General features: G+C 57.0%; 1 protein-coding gene across 1 annotated transcript; it reads left to right on the forward strand.

Moving 5' to 3' along the window:
* Positions 1 to 12,663: 12,663 nt before the first annotated feature.
* Positions 12,664 to 13,887, forward strand: FOXD3 (forkhead box D3). Its single transcript, XM_059822115.1, has one exon. The coding sequence runs from the start codon at positions 12,664 to 12,666 to the stop codon at positions 13,885 to 13,887; it is 1,224 nt and encodes a 407-aa protein (XP_059678098.1).
* The last annotated feature ends 2,303 nt before the right edge of the window (positions 13,888 to 16,190 follow it).

Here is a 16,190-nt window from a genome sequence, read left to right on the forward strand (position 1 = left end):
CAACAAATTCTCCTTAAGAACTTACCTTTAGAACATCCATGGCATCCCTAGGATAAAACTAATCTCAAATGAAAGGTGCATCTGCTCATCTTAAGTAAAAATACTTTGTAATAAGGCATGTTTAACACCAACTGCTGTGAAAATAACATTGCCAAAGCCACTAAACTGGGAAGCTGCTTGATTTTGCAAACACCTCCCTTGAAAGTGCAGTGCAGGACAGTGCCAGCCCTTCCCCAGCCCCCAAATCTCGCCGCCGAGTAGTGAAGGGGCTGGAAGTTTTTGGAGCCCTGCTGTCAGAGTACAATGTTGCCTAAGCAAGCATTAAGAGATTATGGTAATAATAGGTATGCTTACTCCCAATAAAAGGTTTCATTAATCAAGCCATATTGAGATAAACCTGTCAGTGGACAGAGGAAACTAGAAATCAAATGCTGTGAAAGTTCTGACAGATTGTTAAATAGAAACCCTTTAAAACTGAATTTAATTTACTGTGATATTACAGATATTTATGCATCAATAGGCAAGTGCAGATTGAGTTCGGAGGTCAGCTCTGGTGCTTGAAAAATAAACGCGCAGAATGAAACAAAAGGTGACAGTTACCTTTGTCAGAAATTACGGTTTATTAAACTAAATATGAAGCTCTCATCCGATTTGTGTTGAACAGAAAGGCACGGGGCTGGGGCATAATTTACTGCAGGAGATTGGTTAACCAATAATTACAGAAAATACTCCCCCTTTTTTTAAAGTTGCATCTACGAACTTCACCAGAAGAAACCAGGAACAAATACTGCGCCACAGAAGCACAGTAAGGTGCTAAGGGGCAGTGAGCACCGAGACCTTTCAGCAAGATTGTTCACTAATTATGCCATTAAAGCGCTGCTCTCCCGTCGGGCAGTGTGTGTTTGACTTCTATACCTAGCATTTTTTTATTTAATTTCTCCTCTTGCATTTTTTTTAAACCCCTCCATTTGCAGATTCGTAGCTTCTTCAGAATCAGGACGTTCCTCTTCCTGCCTCTTCCTCCTCCTTAGCTTCATGAATTCAGGCAAGTACTGGGGGAGAAAGGTAAATTTAAGGAGAGATTTCTGTCCAGGTCATTCTGCCAGCAAGTTGCACAAAGTTGTTTGCAAAGGGAAGCGCCCTTCCCTTGGGCAAGAGCTGCAGCCCAGCGTGTTTCACATCGTTCTTCGAAGGAATAAGGCCCCAGAGACCGGTCGCCGAAGTGTCATGGACACATAGAAAATAAAACATCGTTCCTGTTTCAAGGGATTATCTAGTCTTGTACAGACAGGCATAAATCTTTTTGCCATTGACAGGATGGATCCATATCTAACATTTATGTTTGACTTAAACATAATGGTTACGTTGCACAGCATGTTTTTCTTTCAAACAGATGGCTGCAATTTGAAGGGAAAATTTGGACCTAATTATGATCCAGCTAAGCCAACAACAAAGCTCCTACTGACTCTACCAAGCACAGAAAGAAGTCCTTGAATACAAGCAGTCCTAAGTGAAAATAAGTATGTCAGTGCTATATGATATGAACATATTTATCTGCCAAACTTACATGAGATCATATCTAAATACATGGCTCCAAAACATATATTACATTTCACACACGTAAGAAACACGTAAAACATGCAGGACGTGTTAGCTAAAGCTATGCTAGATGTATGTCCTTCCCAAAACGACAGGCTGAAAAATCCTTACCGACTCGAGGACCCTCTCTCTATTCATGCAAATAATTACTGTAACAGAAGCAACGACATGAGCTTTCTGAGAAAATGTCCTTTTTTGCCCGCATAAGGGATGCAGGACTGGGCCGCTGGTTGGTGGTTAACAGAAGCCAAACCGGCAGGGTAGTGTGACGAAGTCTCAGCCGTGTGCCGCAGTTACTCGGGAGCTGCGTTGGCTGTGGCTTCGATACAGGAATGACCATTGCTCCAGGTCGAGGTTCACTAAGAAATGAAAATTAAATGGTAAAATCTATCAGGAGAAAGCAAGGAGCTATCACATTTCGGGTATATGAAGATGAAAATTTACCTTACAAATTTTAGCAAGACTTATCAGGAAAATGAAACTCTAGTTCAGCTTTAGAATACAGTTAACTTGAAGCACGTGTTTAAGTCCCATTAATTTACACAGTTTAAATGCTATGCCAAGTAATTCTGGAAACGCAGGCTATAGGGCTGGAAGAACATTCAGGAAGTTCATCTCTTTGCTTGGAGGAAGACCGTGACAGATCTAACAAAGCCAGAGCTGTAACTGCTGGCTGTAGCGGTAGGTAGAAGTCACTTATGCTCCAGAAGCAAGCTAAACGCGTAAGAGAGGAGCCACCTCCTCACCTCTCCACACCGTGCAAGCTTTACCCCGTCCTGAAACAGCACCAGGATCTGACCTGATGTCCTGTGAGTCCTAACACCATCCCAAGAAAAGTGCCATTAGTTTAAATTTGCATTCCCAGGCTACAGATGCCCGTAGGCAGAGGCGGGTCCCGATGCGTGTAGGGACCTAATGACTACACTCACCTTTGAAAAGCTGCAGCCCTTTCCTATTTCTGGGCAGTTCAGCGAAAGGCCGGAGAGCGCAGAGCTGGCGCTCAGGCATCAGCCATTAACTTCCAAACCCACAGCCACGAAGGACTAAGTAAGAGCTTATTGGAAGTGAATCCAGAAAGTCCTTTTTCACTGCCGCAGCGCAGTTACCTGCGCTCTGGGGGCCCAGTGCTCTTAGGGTGAAACGGAGCATGTCCTCGTGCCCTGAGAAACCATCTCCTTCGGATTTTGAAGAGGAAAGCCATCTCCCCGCTTATCTGGAGCAGGGCAGAGAGTAAAAGCAGGGGATAAGGAGGGCTCGGCAGAGCCTGCGGAAGGGTGAGGGTGCAATCCCATGAGGACAGACCTGAGTGTTGGGCACTAACTGGGGTTGCTCCCTGTGAACCGCAGTATCTCCCCTTGCAGCACCAGGGAACAATAACGCTTTCCCATAGTTAAATGAGTTGCACAAGTTAAATTCAGTCATTTCCATTCGGTGTTTTGAGATCACTGGCTTGAAAGCTTTATGTCAGCACAAATGTCGTCTTATTATGAATGAACGTTAACTCTGCATTGGTGCTAAGAGGTGTAACAAGCAGTAATGAGGTAAAATTAATACATGGCCTATGTAGACCCAGCTACAAGGAGATGTGTCTCGTAGGTGGTGGAATATTTTCCCTAGGGAAGCAGGGGAAAAACCCACAAATTGGAAAGTTACAATTACCTGAAAGGGGGTTGCAGAGAGGTGGGTGCTCGTCTCTTCTTCCAAGTGACTAGCGACAGGACAAGAGGAAACCTCTCAAGTTGCGCCAGGGGAGGTTCAGGCTGGATATTAGGAGAAATTTCTTTCCTGAGAGAGTGGTGGAGCACTGGAAGAGGCTGCCCAGGGAGGTGGTGGAGTCACCATCCCTGGAGGTGTTCAAGGAAGGTGTGGACGTGGCACTGCGGGACATGGTTTAGTGGGCATGGTGGGGTTGGGGTGGTGGTTGGACTTGGTGATCTGACAGGTCTTTTCCAACCATAGTGATTCTGTGAAATAAACCCAAGGAAAACGAAGGAGCCCTCTTACACCTGTGCCATGTGAGTCCTCAGAGTAAATGATCTACAAGTATCACACAGAGTTGTTTCCGCCAGTAAAACTCACAGGCAGCAGTAAAAGAACTGGGTAAAGAGGAGCCACGACAGCTAAGAGCTTCCAGCGGAGCCACAAGCCGCCCGAGTGGCTCCTGTCCATGGCCGAGGACTGGTGCAGAGGATTGCTCCCCGTGTCAGCCGCCCAGCCAGTGGGACGGCAGCCCCGGCACACCCCCGTGACCCCCTCCAAGCTCAGAGCTGTGAAACCTTCCTACCCTCCCGCAGCGGCAGCGGGCGGCCACAGCTGCGATAAACCCCACAGCAGCCCCGAGGCAGGAGCAAGCCCAGCCCTGGGCAGGATTAGGTCTTTTATCCCCAAGCGATCCTCCCTGCTGCGCAGACCACGCTCGTCCGTAGCAGAGAGCTGCGACAGCCCTCCACGTTTTATTTATTTAGATGAGTTTACAAAGCAATTAAGACATTTTGGCAAATGCTGAGGTGCAGATTTCCTCCCTTATGATAGATCATTCCTGGCTTTTTTTTCCCTCTCCTTCTAGACAGATAAACGTTCCATGGTCCCACACGCGTATTTTCTCTCTGCCCAGTTGCTTAGAATCCATTTAAACATGCCTGTTGAACTCCTCCATCATGTAATATTTTAACAAGAGCCCCTAAATAAGCTTTATTTACAGACTGTAAATACTGCCTGATGAGCTCAATACGCTGTTTCATCACCTCCTTAGCTGGAATTCCTCTTGGAAACCCTTTTTTACCTGGGCAAAAGCAGGAAATCCAACAACAAAAAAAAGTCATTGTGTTTAAGGAATAAACACTGATTCTTCACATCCTCCCATTTCAATTGGAAATACCACCCTTTAATGTTTTTTGTCAAAATTAAAACCCTCCCTGGTTTTATCCATCCTGTCCTAGAGGTGAGCTAAGTTGCCAATGTGTGCTCTCATCATGCAAGTGCTGGAAACGCTCATCCGGGCTCTGCACTGCCTGTGATCCCTCAAAGAAGCTCCTGAAATCAGTAGGGTTTTACAACACGCCCTGGAAGGCATTAAAATACTTTAATAAAATGTTTAATAAAGATTCCTCTAATAAGGTGAAGGATCTAAATTGAATTCACAGAAGTACCGTAACGGTCAAACTGACAAAGAAGCTTTGTGGGGAACGGCAGGAAACAGCTCTGCTGGAAATGGTCCCTGTTGCCCCAAAAAATAAGGAAAAAAAAAATATTTTGGCCCAAAAATGGATATGGGGGAAAAAAGCAGAATTTTTTTCTTTCTGAAGCTGCCGGTTCCATTTCCAAGAAGTTTGTGGAGGTCACCCACTTTTCATAGGAAAGTTGTGATAACTCGGCTCTGTATTTAGGAGGTGGAGGAGGAAAATGTTGGACCGGCGCAGACCTGTGGCGAGTCAGGACAGCCCTTGGGTGACTCCCCTTGTTCCACTGCCAAGCCAGGACTCGCAGAGGTTTAGCAACACGTATTTTCTCTACAGAAAAAAAAAGCAGAGTCCCCTAAAATGCGTTACAGCACTCTCCCGATAAGGAGCTACCCGCTTTAGCAGGTGAAGAGGTGCTTGGGGAGATTTTCATAGAGAGATTATGGACCTGATTGCATTAATACCGAGCATGGGTTTTAACCTGCATTTTGGGTAAAATTCACCGTTCTGCAGAAGGCCCATAAAAGGCCTGTGCACCACTTACGCCCCACCAAGGCACCATTTGGATGGTGTACGTGGAGCTGCCGTGATGCATAGGCCCTGTGCCGGCCGCCCGCGTCAGGAGGGGTTTCATCCGTTCTGTATCAATAATAGTCAATGTGTTGGGGAAAAATATTATCAGAGTGATTTTATTAACAACAGCGATAATTCACCGCTTGTCTTTCCGTGCTTAATAAAGGGAATCGAGGGTGTTATACATGAGCCGGAGGAACGGCTTACAAAACTATCCTGAAAAAACAAACGAAGCCCTGGGAAGCGTGAGAGCACATGGAGGGGAGCTGGCTCCCGCCGACGTCCTGGCTGTGCTGATTTATAAAAATAAATCCCGAATCAGCTCGTGGTGTTCCTTGGGCGCTCTCACGATGCGCAAAATCTCACGGGAGCGTCTCTGAGTTAAGCACACGTTAGCTTCACGCTGGGAAGAGGGCTGGGCCAGCTCCTGGAGGGCTCCCAGCGACGCTGCTTTCGGCAAAGGGATTTCCTCACATCCCTGGAAATCCTCTTAGCTTCTTCTCAGCCGTTTGCATCTCACGGGCAAGGGGAACAACTGAGAGGAAAACCGCTGGGCCTTCCTCATGCCTTCTGCCTACCTGCAAAGTCAGTATAAAACCACACACAGACAGCGGTTTGAAATGAGCTTCCGCTGCCGCTCCGCAGCCCCTCGTTTTGAGTTGTGTCCCTTCTTTTTGGGTTGCGGCCCCTCTTTTTGCGGCATGTCCCCATGTTTGCTACCAAATTGGCACCATCCCTTTGGGCCACGCATAGATGAAGGGAAAAACATTATGTCGTGTTGATTTACTCCCCTTCCTCAGACAAATAAAGGCATCTTCATATAAAAATGTATCTTCCCTCCGGAGCGCATCGAGCCTCCCCTCTCCCTCCGGAGCACATTGACCCTCCCCTCTCCCTCCACGCATGGAGACATCCCCAGGTTCTGAAGGAGCAACGGTGGCCTAAGCACACCCCTTCCCTGACCAGCCATTCCCCGGAGCGCGAGCAGGAGGGTGACGACGTCGCACCCCACCATCGCTACTGCGCACGGCGCCGGACAGGGGGCTGCCACGTGCCTCCCCCCGCACCACCCCAGGAGCTGGGCCAGGATCCCCCCTTCCCACCTATCTCTTCCCTCGAAAAAGTCAAATAAAGCAAATTTAAAGGATTTTTTTACGACTCGCCTCTGCTTTTTGTTCCTGTGTATTTATTATGCCTCACAGGAGCCTCCTCCAGGGGCAGGGATGTGACAGGGTGTTTGAGGATGACTTTTAGCCATTTTGTTGGAGACGGACGGGCCGTGAGCGGGACCCTTCCAGGAACCGATGCTGCTGGATGCCTGGGGCTGCGCGGGACTACGGAGCATGTGCGGGGTGCTTGTGGGCACAGATTGGGGACACTTAGCCATTTGTTTAGAGTGGGGATTTGCAGAATGAAAAATCTGAAGAATAAACGAATTTTGAGTGAACACCTGCCAAGCAGTTTTGGTGGTGGTTTGTTTGAAATCAGATCTCAGCTAACCTCGCAGCCGTCTTGCACAAAAGGCAGCGGAGTTCCTCTGCTCACACAGCCCAGTTTGCCCAGTAATAATTGTGTATATTAACTTATTTGATTAATTTTGCTCTCTCCCCGCTTTGTGAAGCACCCGAATCTCTAAGCTGGGCTGGGCTCCGCTCTCCCGACGATTTTGGTTTTATTTTGTGAGTCCCAAGAGGCTGCATTCCGGGGACACCTGAGCGCTGCCGCCTGCTTCTGCCAGGTCCCCGGGATGTTCCTGCCTGTGTCCAACCCAGGGATGTCCCCCTGCGAGCCGAGCAGAGCCAGCACCCCTGGGTGCCCCTCCACCAGCACCCACCCGCTGCACAGTTCAGCTCCCGTGGGACGGGAAGGCAGAGAGGGCGGCAAATGGCCAGCGCAAATAACGCACCGAAAGGAAAATGAGCGTCGCACGCGTGGGTTTGCATAAACACCGGCTTCGGCTGGTGCTTCCGTCCCACGAGCAACGGCGGGGAGAGGCTCGCTGTGAACCCCGTGTCCGCCCGTGGGAGGGTGGACACGCTGCGGGGCTGCCCGAGGGGAGGGCTCGGGGGGGGCATATACGGGCACATATACACATGCATATACAGACCGCATCCCTCGGGGGGGGGGGGGGGGGGGAGCGGTGCGTGACTCCACCCGCCCGCCCGCGGTCCCCCGTGGGCGGGGAGCGGGGCCGGGGGTGCGGGGCAGCCCCGGCGCCTCCGCCCGCTTGAGCGGGGCGGGGGGGGGGAGGTTTGGGGCGGTCTCCCCCAGGGGAAAAGGCCGCGGAACATGGAAAATCCGCGCCCCGGGGGAAGCCGGCTCAGCGCGGCCGCCGGAGCCCCGCGCGGGGCTCGGGGGGAAACGCAGCGCCTGAAGCGCGCAAACAGCGCGGGGTGCCGCGGCCCGGCCCGCTCCGCCCTTACGCGGTGCCCCGCCGGGAAGGGCGCAGGCTCCGCGGGGCGCGGCCGGTCCCTCGCCCCTGCAGCAGCCCCGGGGGGGGGGGGGGGGGTGTCCCGAAGTTGCCTTCCCCTGCGCGGCCGCGCACCCCGCGCGGGGGAAAGTCCCGCGGCCGCGGAGCGCGGGCGGCCCCCAGCTTGGGTTTCCCTAAAGGCGAACTGGGGCTAAATAATGGATCGATCTAAAATTAACCGGAGGAATGGAAATGCTCTAAAAATAAGCCGGCAGCTGCCGTGGTCGCAGCCCCCCGCTCCCGTGGGGAAGGGGGAGCGGGGCCCGCCGAGGAGGGGGCTCGCCACGGCGCGGGCAGAGCCGGCCGGGCTCCGCGGGGCTGCGCGGGGCTGCGCGGAGCGGCCGAGCCGCGGGAGGAGGCGCAGGCCGGGGTGCAGCGCCCTGCGGGCAGCCGTGATTTACGAGGGCTGCGCGGCGGCTGGCGGGGCGTTTGCCGCGGCTCTCCGCGGGCGCGGTGGCGGGGAGCGTTCTACCCCCGGGGCGGGGGGGGGGGGGGGCCGCTGCGCACCTCGGCGCGGACGGAGCCCCCCAAAACTTCCCCGCCCGCCCCGCTGCCGGCTGCTCCCCCACCGGCAATTTTTATTTTTTTTTTTAATTTAGATTTTATTTTTTATTTTTGCACGGAAGCGCCGAAAGCGTTTCGGGAACCGGCGGGTCTCCTCCCCGGCATCACCGGCCCGGCGGAGGCGGGGGGGGGGGGCGGCTCCGGGGGCTGCGGAGCGTGTGCGGGAGCCACCGCCGCGCTCCTGCGGGGCAGCGCCGGGCAGGGAGCGGGCCCCGGCCCGCTGCGCGCCCCCCCCGCGCCCGCACTCACACACTCCCGCACACCTCCTCCTGGCTTCTCCCTTCTGATCCGTGCAGCGAGCCTATATTCTCCCGGCTTGTCTCTTTTATTCTTTTGTACTCAGGCGTGTTGTCCTGGCCAGCAGTGTGAACGGGGGCTTTGTAAAACGGGACAGATAAAAATGAGCAACATCATATTGTTTGACAGAATGATCCAAAATGATAAAGTGCCTTCTCCGGAGGGGGTGAAAATGGTGAATTCCTAAAAAACAAGAGCGTCGCTTCTCTCCTCTGCCTCCCTGCGCTGCTCGCAGTAGCCTAAAGGGATCTGCCGCCTGCACCAGCCCGGATCACGTCCAGCCACTCTTTTCAACGGGAAGTTCTCTTTTTAAAAGCCTTCATTTATTTATTTTTAAATAAATAAAGAAAGGGGGGGGGAGCGGCTTCGGCTCGGGACCCCCCGTTCTCCTCGCGGCGAATGAAAAGCACAATTTTCGAGAGAAAGGCTCGTTTTGATTAAATCTGACATGCTGCTGATAACTCCATGCTAATGTGAAATAATTAACATAATAGCCATAATTAAAAGCACGCTAACAATGCCATAAATTTATCACACAATTTTACTAGCTTTCTGCCCCTAACTGCTCTCTCATCGTTAATTAAACGTGTTGCCTTTTACAGAATGGATGTTTATACATTTCCAATACAAATAAATCCGAAACCGTTTTGGAAACATGACCAATTTCGTTTTACACTGAGGTCTGCCGGTTTTACAGGCGATTTATTACAATTAAAAAAAAAAATAAAAGAAAAGAAAAAAGGGGGGAAAAAGGAAAAAGAAAAAACCAAACACGTGCAAATAGAGGCCTTAAAAAAAAAAAAAAAAAAAAAAAGCCGATATATTTGAAAATCTGCAGCTTTAGCGAAAAGCCCGGCCGGGGGGGGTCCGGGCCCCGCTCCCCGCCGCCCCGCAGAGCCGCCCCGCGCGGCCCCGGCCCCGCCGCTCGCCCCGCTCCGGCCCCGGCCGGGGGTGTTGGCGTGTGTGGGGGGGTCCCCCCCCTCGGATGTGTTTATTTTACGGGGCTTCCTCACCCGCAGCCCCTCTCCTGCGAGCCCCTTTACCCCCGCACGTTTATAACGAACCACAACGCCGGTTTAATCCAGGTCAGGTCAACGATTTATATAACTCATTAGTGAAAGTAATAGGCTTAAGGAGATGAAAGGGGACACCTTTGGTTTCTCCTTCCTTTAAAACGATTACAGAAGCAGAAATTGCCCCAGCCCTGCCTTTCCTCCTCAACCCCCCACCCCCGAGGCTCAGCCTCCCGGTTTATTTTTACCTCGCCTGGCAGCCGGGATCTTGCTTTGCCATATTCGAATCAAATTGAGTTGTAATTAGTTTCTCCCTCTCCATCATAACTTATTCCATCCTCCCTTTCCCCCGTGCTTGCCGTGTCTCTATCTGACTCCGTATCGATCCGGACGATGCAGTTTGTTTTTCTCCTGTTGCTAAATCTGTCTGTCTATATGGGCGCCCACTTTCTGGTTCTGGCCGTGTTAGTAGTGCGGGTTTCCACCTCCCGGAGGCTGCTTCAATTTAATATGGGATCGCTTTGCAGGGCGCTGCTGACGTTCAGCCCCCGAACTTCGCCGGGGCCGGGGGCTCCCGGGATATTGCGGGGCGAGTTCCCTCATTTTTAGACAAGCTCTTCCCTCTCCCTCCCCACTCCGCCCGGGTGGGCTCCTAAATGCTTTCCAGCCGGGTGGGCTCCTAAATACTTTCCTAAACTTCGCCGCCTGAAGCCCTGGGAGCCGCAGCAACGCCCCCGGCCCGCGGAGGGGCGCGGAGGGGCGCGGAGCGGGGCCGCCCCGCCGGGCCGGGCCGCTCAGCCGGGATTGAACACGGGCTTGACACAATAGAGCCCTAATCGAGGGGAAACGTTTCTTTTCACGCTAAGCCCCGTCATTAATGGTATGAATCAATTAATTTGACTTTTATTGTGCCGAAGAAAAGCGCAACAAATGAACAGGGGGCTGCGGAGTTGCTCTTTTTTCCTCCTTTTTCCCTTTGCGATGCAACCGGCGGAGGGGGGGGAGCGTGAGTGTGCGTGTGTGAGTGTGCGTGTAGGTATGTGAGTGTCTGTGTGAGCGGGCGGGCGGTGCGCGGGTGCGGAGGGCAGCCAGGGTCACGGTCCGCGGGGATCCGCCGGGAAACGGGACACACACACACACGCGACCCCGGGGGGTGCCCGCTCCGCGGTCGCGCAGCGCAAGGAGGCAGCCGGCCCCGCGGGACGATCCCCCCCATCCTCCCCGCAGCCCTTTCCGCGGGGGCCGGGCCCGCCCGAAGGCTCCGCGGCCGGAGCGGCCCGTCGGGGCCGGGCAGAGGCTCTCGGGGAGGCCGAGACACCGACGCTGCCGAGGCTGCGGTGGACTTTGGCGGGGGGGGGGGGGGGGGGGCTGGTTGCCTTTCCTAAACCAGAACGGCTGGTGGGAAATCGTTGCCGTTTTCCTCATTTAACTGTATTCACCGAAATCCGACAACACGTACAAGAAGAAGGGCACCGGCGGTACGGATTAGAAAGCCCAGCCCCGGCAGCCAGCCCCGGGCGGGGGTTCCTTCTCCTGGGCGCAACGGGGCAGGGGTGGGCGGCCGGGCCCCCCTCCCGCCCCGCCGGGCGCCTCTCCCCGGGCCCGGCCTTACCTGGGGCCGCGTCAATACGGTCCTCACATTCACACACACTCCCTCATTTCCTACTTTTTCATATGCTAACGCCCGCAATGATTAAGTCGTTAACACCTCTGGAAAAAAGGGAAAAAAAAAAAATAAAAAAAAAAAGGGGGGGGGAAGGCAGCGGCTAAAAGCTTCTTTATTTATCGTTTCCCTTTGTTATTTTACGTCTTTTTTATTTCTCCCCGCAACTAACCTAATAGATTAATCAATAGCCATTCTCTGATCTTCCGTTCCCAGCTGGTGCTGCTGTTGAGAGAAGAAGAAAAAGAAAAAAAAAAAAAATAGCGCCCCACGGAAAAGTGCTTTCCGAGCCCGAACTCGGTGGGTTCCAGCGCTACGACGGCGCCGCGTCCGCTGAGCCCGCGCTCGGCCGGGGCGGCCGCTGCCGAGGGCACCGCGGCGGCCTCCGGGCCCGCCGCACCGGGAGCGGCGGCAGGCCCCGGGGCGGCAACTTTTCCGCGCTGGGCCGCGGGGCGCGGCCGCCGGGGCCGGCGGGTTGCCGGGGCCCGCGGGGTGCCAGCGGGCCGCGGGGGCCCGGCGGGGCGGGCGGCCCGACGGGGCGGGCGGGCCGAGCGGAGCCGCCGCCGCTCTTTGTTGACAGTCCATGAAACAACTCGAGTTTTGCATGACTTCACAGCGGGGCGCCTGACGTCACGCGGTCACGTGGCGCCGCCTCCGAGTATATCTTTAACGGGAAAGTAATCTATCAGGCAGTCCGGACCGCCGCGCTTCCAAAGTGGCGAGCGAGGCCCCGCGACGCCCCGGCCTCCTGCCCCCCGCCCCGCCCGGCCGCCGGCAGCTCCGTCCCCTCCCTCCGCCGAGGGGGGGAAACCACCCCAAACCCCGGACAGAGGAGGAAAGAGGGGGGGGAGAGGAAAAGGAGAAAAAAAAAAAAAAAAAAAAAGCCGCGGGCGGCGGAGCGGTGCGCGGCGGGGCCGCGGCCGCGGAGCGGAGCGGTGGAGCGGCGGGCGCCCGCGGAGCCGCGGCGGCCCCATGCCCGGCGCCCGCGGGCGCCCAGCGCGGCGGGCGGGAGCCAGCGTCGTCGCCGCCTGATCCCCGATGCCCGGCGGCGGGAGCGGGGCGCGCAGCCGGAGGTGACCGGGCGGCCAGGGCAGCCCCGCGCCGCGGGACGCCGCGGACGGGAGAGGAGCGGGCGCGGCCGCCCCATGCCCCGCGGGGACGGCGCCGCGGCGGGCAGCCGGGCCGCTCGGGTCTAGCCCCAGGGGCCGGTCGGCGGAGCGGCGGGAGGGGGGCGCGGGGGGAGCCCGCCGCGCCGCCGGGTGCGGGCGGGAGGCCCCGCCGCCGCGCCCCGTCCGCCGCGCGGGGATGACCCTGTCGGGCGGCGGCAGCGCCAGCGACATGTCCGGCCCCGCCGTCCCGGCGGCCGAGGATGTGGATATCGACGTGGTGGGCGAGGGCGACGACGGGCCGGGCAAGGACAGCGACGGCGAGGCCGGCAGCCCCGCCGCCCTGCCGCGCCTGCCGCTGGACGAGGCGGCGGAGCTGGCGCTGCCCGCGGAGGCGGGCGCGGGCGCGGAGAGCGGCAGCAGCGGCAGCGGCAGCCCGGCCGAGGCGGCCCCCGGCGGCGCGGCCGAGGGCGGCAAGGGGGGCGGCGAGGAGGGGGCGAGCGGCGGCGGCGGCGGCGGCGGCGGGGCGGCGGCGGGGCAGAGCAAGCCCAAGAGCAGCCTGGTGAAGCCGCCCTACTCGTACATCGCCCTGATCACCATGGCCATCCTGCAGAGCCCGCAGAAGAAGCTGACGCTCAGCGGCATCTGCGAGTTCATCAGCAACCGCTTCCCCTACTACCGGGAGAAGTTCCCCGCCTGGCAGAACAGCATCCGCCACAACCTCTCCCTCAACGACTGCTTCGTCAAGATCCCCCGGGAGCCCGGCAACCCGGGCAAGGGCAACTACTGGACGCTGGACCCGCAGTCCGAGGACATGTTCGACAACGGCAGCTTCCTCCGCCGCAGGAAGCGCTTCAAGCGGCACCAGCAGGAGCACCTGCGGGACCAGACGGCGCTGATGATGCAGGGCTTCGGCGCCTACGGCCTCGCCGGCCCCTACGGCCGCCCCTACGGGCTGCACCCCGGCGCCTACACCCACCCGGCGGCCGCCGCCGCCGCGCTGCAGTACCCCTACATCCCCCCCGTCGGGCCCATGCTGCCGCCGGCCGTGCCGCTGCTGCCGTCCAGCGAGCTCAGCCGCAAAGCCTTCAACTCCCAGCTCAGCCCCAGCCTCCAGCTGCAGCTCAACAGCCTGGGCGCCGCCGGCTCCATCGTCAAGTCGGAGCCCAGCAGCCGCCCCTCCTTCAGCATCGAGAACATCATCGGCGTGCCGGCCGCCAGCTCGGCCGCCAGCGCCCAGACTTTCCTGCGGCCGCCCGTCACCGTGCAGTCGGCCCTGATGGCCCACCAGCCGCTGGCGCTGGCCCGGACCACCGCCGCCATCGCCCCCATCCTCAGCGTGCCTACCAACATCATCGCCGGGCAGTTCCTGCAGCCCGCCGCCCCCGCCGCCGCCGTGCAGGCCAAGTGGCCGGCGCAGTAGCCCCGGGCGGGAGCCCCGGCGAGCTCCCGCGGGCCGGCCGCCCCCTCGGGGCTCCGCGGCCGGGCTCCGCGCCCCGAGCGGCGGGCACCGGCCCCCCGCCGCCGCTTGTACATATTTGTATCAAAAATCACTGACGTTGCTTTCGGGGTTTTTATTTTTCTAAAGAGGCGAAATGACGGTCGCGATTAGGAGCTGCGAACTTTCGCTTTTTTTGAAGGTTCCGGCGCTCCGAGCGGTTTTATCCGAAACAAACGAACAAACGAGGGAAAAAAAAAAAAGTATGACAAAAAAATAAGCGGGGGAAATTTTCCATATTAAACGAACGATCAACAAAAAAAAAAAAAAAGAATTTTGGAGGAAAAAAAGCAAACAAAGGAGGAAAACGCTGTCATTCTATTATAGAAGTCTGTTTATATATGAATGAATATATGTATTCTAAATGTTATCCCTTCGTGTTGTACACAACTTTGTAAATAAATTTTTAAATGCTCTGCCCGGCTTTGTGTGCGAGGCGTATCTTTGAGCGCCCACCCCGAGGACGAGCTGCGGGGGGCCGCGCAGGCGAGGCTGGCAAAGCGAACGGGCGAGCGCAGCGGCCGCGGCCGCGGAGCGCCGACCCGCTCCTTCCCGCGGAGGTTTGGCTTTCGCCGGTCTGGCTGCGGCGCGGCGCGGTGCGGGGGGAGGTTCCCACGGCCCCGCGGGTCCCTTCCGCCGCTTTGGCCACGCGTCGTCCGCGGCCGCGTAACGGCAGCGACCGGCCCCGCTCCTTGCCGGAGCGGCGGCCGCGGCGGGGCCGGCGTCACGCCGATTCCTCCAAAATTAAACCTCCCCCGGCCGATCCGCCCTTCCCTCCACCCCACCCTGATTTTTCCCTAAATCTATGAATTTTTCTCGGCCCGACCTCGGCTCCGCATCCCGGCGCTGCCGGATCCGGCCCCTTCCCGGCCGCGCTGGGGCCGCTTTGCCTCGGCTTTCGTGGCCGGTTCTAGGGGAAACGGTTGGAAATAAACCACGCCGAGGCGATCTAAGCGAGGTCTGCTATTTATTTTGCGGGGAAAAAAAAAAGAATCGTGATTAAAGACGTGTCCGTGCGGTGCGAGGGCGCGGATCTTTCGTTTAGCTCGGGAGAAACGAGTCGGTGTTCAGCGGCTCCGCGTTCCGGCGGAGAGGGAACGGCCTCGCCCGGCTCCTTCCCAAAGACTTCGCGGGGCGGCTGCGAAAAAAATGTCTATTTGCGGCGTTTTCGGGGCTGAAATAAAGAGGCGGCCAAGAGGAATTAAAAGAAAAAACCGCATGAATAATAATAATAATAATAATAATAATAATAATAATAATAATAATAATAATAATAATCTGTAGCGCGTGGCAATATTTAAAGCGCCGCTTTGGGGGGGTTTAGCCCGGCGAGGTCTGAGCACTGACGGGGTTCGCACTTCCTTCTCTCCCTGACTTTTCCTCGCCTTTGGAATTTGCCTTTTCCGCCCGAAGAATTCGCTGCCTTTGGTCGGGAAGAAGCCGGCGGCGTAAGCGCTGAGCACCCGCCGGGAGAGCAAAAATAGAACTACAACGTCCCGGCTTTCCTGGGGAGCGGGAAACATTATTTCCCCCTAAGTCAATATTTACCCCTCGGCGTACGGGGACTAAACCAAGCGGCGCGGCGATGAGACAGCCGGAACTTTGTAAACAAGGACTCGCTCCTCGTCCTGGGGGAGAGCGGCCGCCCGCGGGCGCGGGGGCCGGGCGGGAGGCAGGGCCGGGCCGGGGCACCCCCGGGGCTCCGCTCCCCGCCGGCCCCCGGGGCAGCCGCCGGTCTCGCCGCCCGACGGCTCTGAGAGTAACAAGTTGTTCCCAGTTGGGGCCGGCCGGTCGGTTCTACCCCGACAGCAAATGGTAGGTGGTTTGTGCGAGAGGCGCGGAGGTTATTTCTATATTTAGCGGATCCCCCTGGGAAAGGAGAAAGGAGCCTCTCCTTGAATTCGCGTCCCGGCTCAAGAAGCTGCTGATCCCGGGCTTCCAGAGGACACCGGATAACGGGGGCTCATGCCATTCCCCAGCCTTTGTTACTTATAAAATTACTCGCTCATATTTCCCCGCATAGCAGCAATACCTCGGGCTCGGCATCTGCGCGCCGGCGGCGGCGGAACCGGCAACTTTCCTCCCCGCCGCCTCCCCCGGGAAGGGCTTCCACCCCCCCCTCCACCCCCCCCCCCCGCCCCCCGGTTACCTCCGTCCTCTCTTTCTCTCCCCCGGTTTCCCCCCGATCGCCGAGGAGAGCGGCCGGCGGGACCCTGCGGCGCCGGAGA

Source organism: Gavia stellata, chromosome 10, assembly GCF_030936135.1.
Source record: "Gavia stellata isolate bGavSte3 chromosome 10, bGavSte3.hap2, whole genome shotgun sequence".
In the NCBI taxonomy this organism is placed as follows: Eukaryota; Metazoa; Chordata; class Aves; order Gaviiformes; family Gaviidae; genus Gavia; species Gavia stellata.